Genomic DNA, 1321 nt, shown 5'->3' on the forward strand with positions numbered 1-1321 from the left:
TAAAACAATGATAACAAATCATGTATCAATAACTTGGGAATGAAACTGATAACATGTGATTTTGAAAACCTTTAGTGCAATCTGTACACATTTTAAATAGTTTAATGATATCTTTGAATGACTAAACTTTAATTTTTATTTTAGATCAATTAGTGGTTCCTGTGCTATATTTCTACGCCCAAACCCCAGCAGAGCTAACCATGTCGCAAGGGAAAGACGTAATTTTTACTAATGTAACTGTCAACGAAGGTCAAGGTTATAACCGGTCCAATGGCAGATTCACCGTGTCAGTCCCTGGTCTGTATGTGTTCACAGTTCAACATTGCATACAAGATGCGAAGTATTCCGGCCTGGAAATTGTACACCAAGGGAAAACACTGCAACGGGCAGTGTATCAGGAGGGTGATCTCATACATTCGTGCTCGTACGAGCATATTGATACCGTCCAATCGTGTTCCTCTATGCAGGCATTTACAATGGCTGCAATGGCGGATCAAATATGGGTAAAGACCACGGAGACGTGTTATTTCTTCGAGGACTATATGCGCTATACATCATTTTCCAGCGCACTGATTCATACATAAGATACTAACATTACTGTAACCTACCGTATCAGACTTTTTACGCAGTCAATAGGAAATGTATGTGTAGAGCAGTCCATTTGTTCTTATTTCAACGTTTACGAACGTAAACCGTTATATTTTTATAGAAAAAATGGAAGTCATGTTTCATGATTTCGTAGACAAAAAGCTTAATTATATTGAGTTTTCATTGACAATTCAACGCGGCTACGACACGCGATGGCAAAATAAGAAGTTTTATTGTCACATCGATATCTGTCACAAACATGAAATAACAAATGGGGATCAACATGAATTATGTTGGTCGTTTCCTATATACGATAATACAACAGTTTGGTGTTTGCAGTAGAACGTATCCACATACAGATCTTCAATTTTGTTCCTTTTTCAGGCGTAGGAGGATGAAAGCAGTAGAGCTATTAATTGGGGATGAAACATATTTGCGATGTTGCTAACACCTAGTTTGTTTGACACGTTTCTGTATATGAAACGCTTATTGGATTAAGTAATGTCTTTCATAGATGGGCCATATTTCTTTTCATACTTATAAATTAAAAATCTATCCCTTATCATTTGAATTGGTATCCGATACTCACGACGCTAGAAACATTAAATGATATGTTAACATTTTCTGTCTGAAAATAAAATACAAAATACACTTGATTGTGAAGGTTTTAGAAAAGCGTTCATAACGCAATTATTTCTGGGGTAAGTGTGAGGTTCGGGTTTGCAATTACTGT

The 1321-nt window shown here is 36.3% G+C and overlaps 1 protein-coding gene across 1 annotated transcript; it reads left to right on the top strand.

The window, feature by feature from the left end:
- Positions 1-200: 200 nt before the first annotated feature.
- On the top strand, positions 201-584 carry LOC127835606 (uncharacterized). The gene has a single exon (XM_052362043.1). It carries the CDS (start codon positions 201-203, stop codon positions 582-584), a length of 384 nt encoding a protein of 127 aa, XP_052218003.1.
- The last annotated feature ends 737 nt before the right edge of the window (positions 585-1321 follow it).

The sequence above is a fragment of the Dreissena polymorpha genome, chromosome 6 (assembly GCF_020536995.1).
Source record: "Dreissena polymorpha isolate Duluth1 chromosome 6, UMN_Dpol_1.0, whole genome shotgun sequence".
NCBI classification, from domain to species: Eukaryota; Metazoa; Mollusca; class Bivalvia; order Myida; family Dreissenidae; genus Dreissena; species Dreissena polymorpha.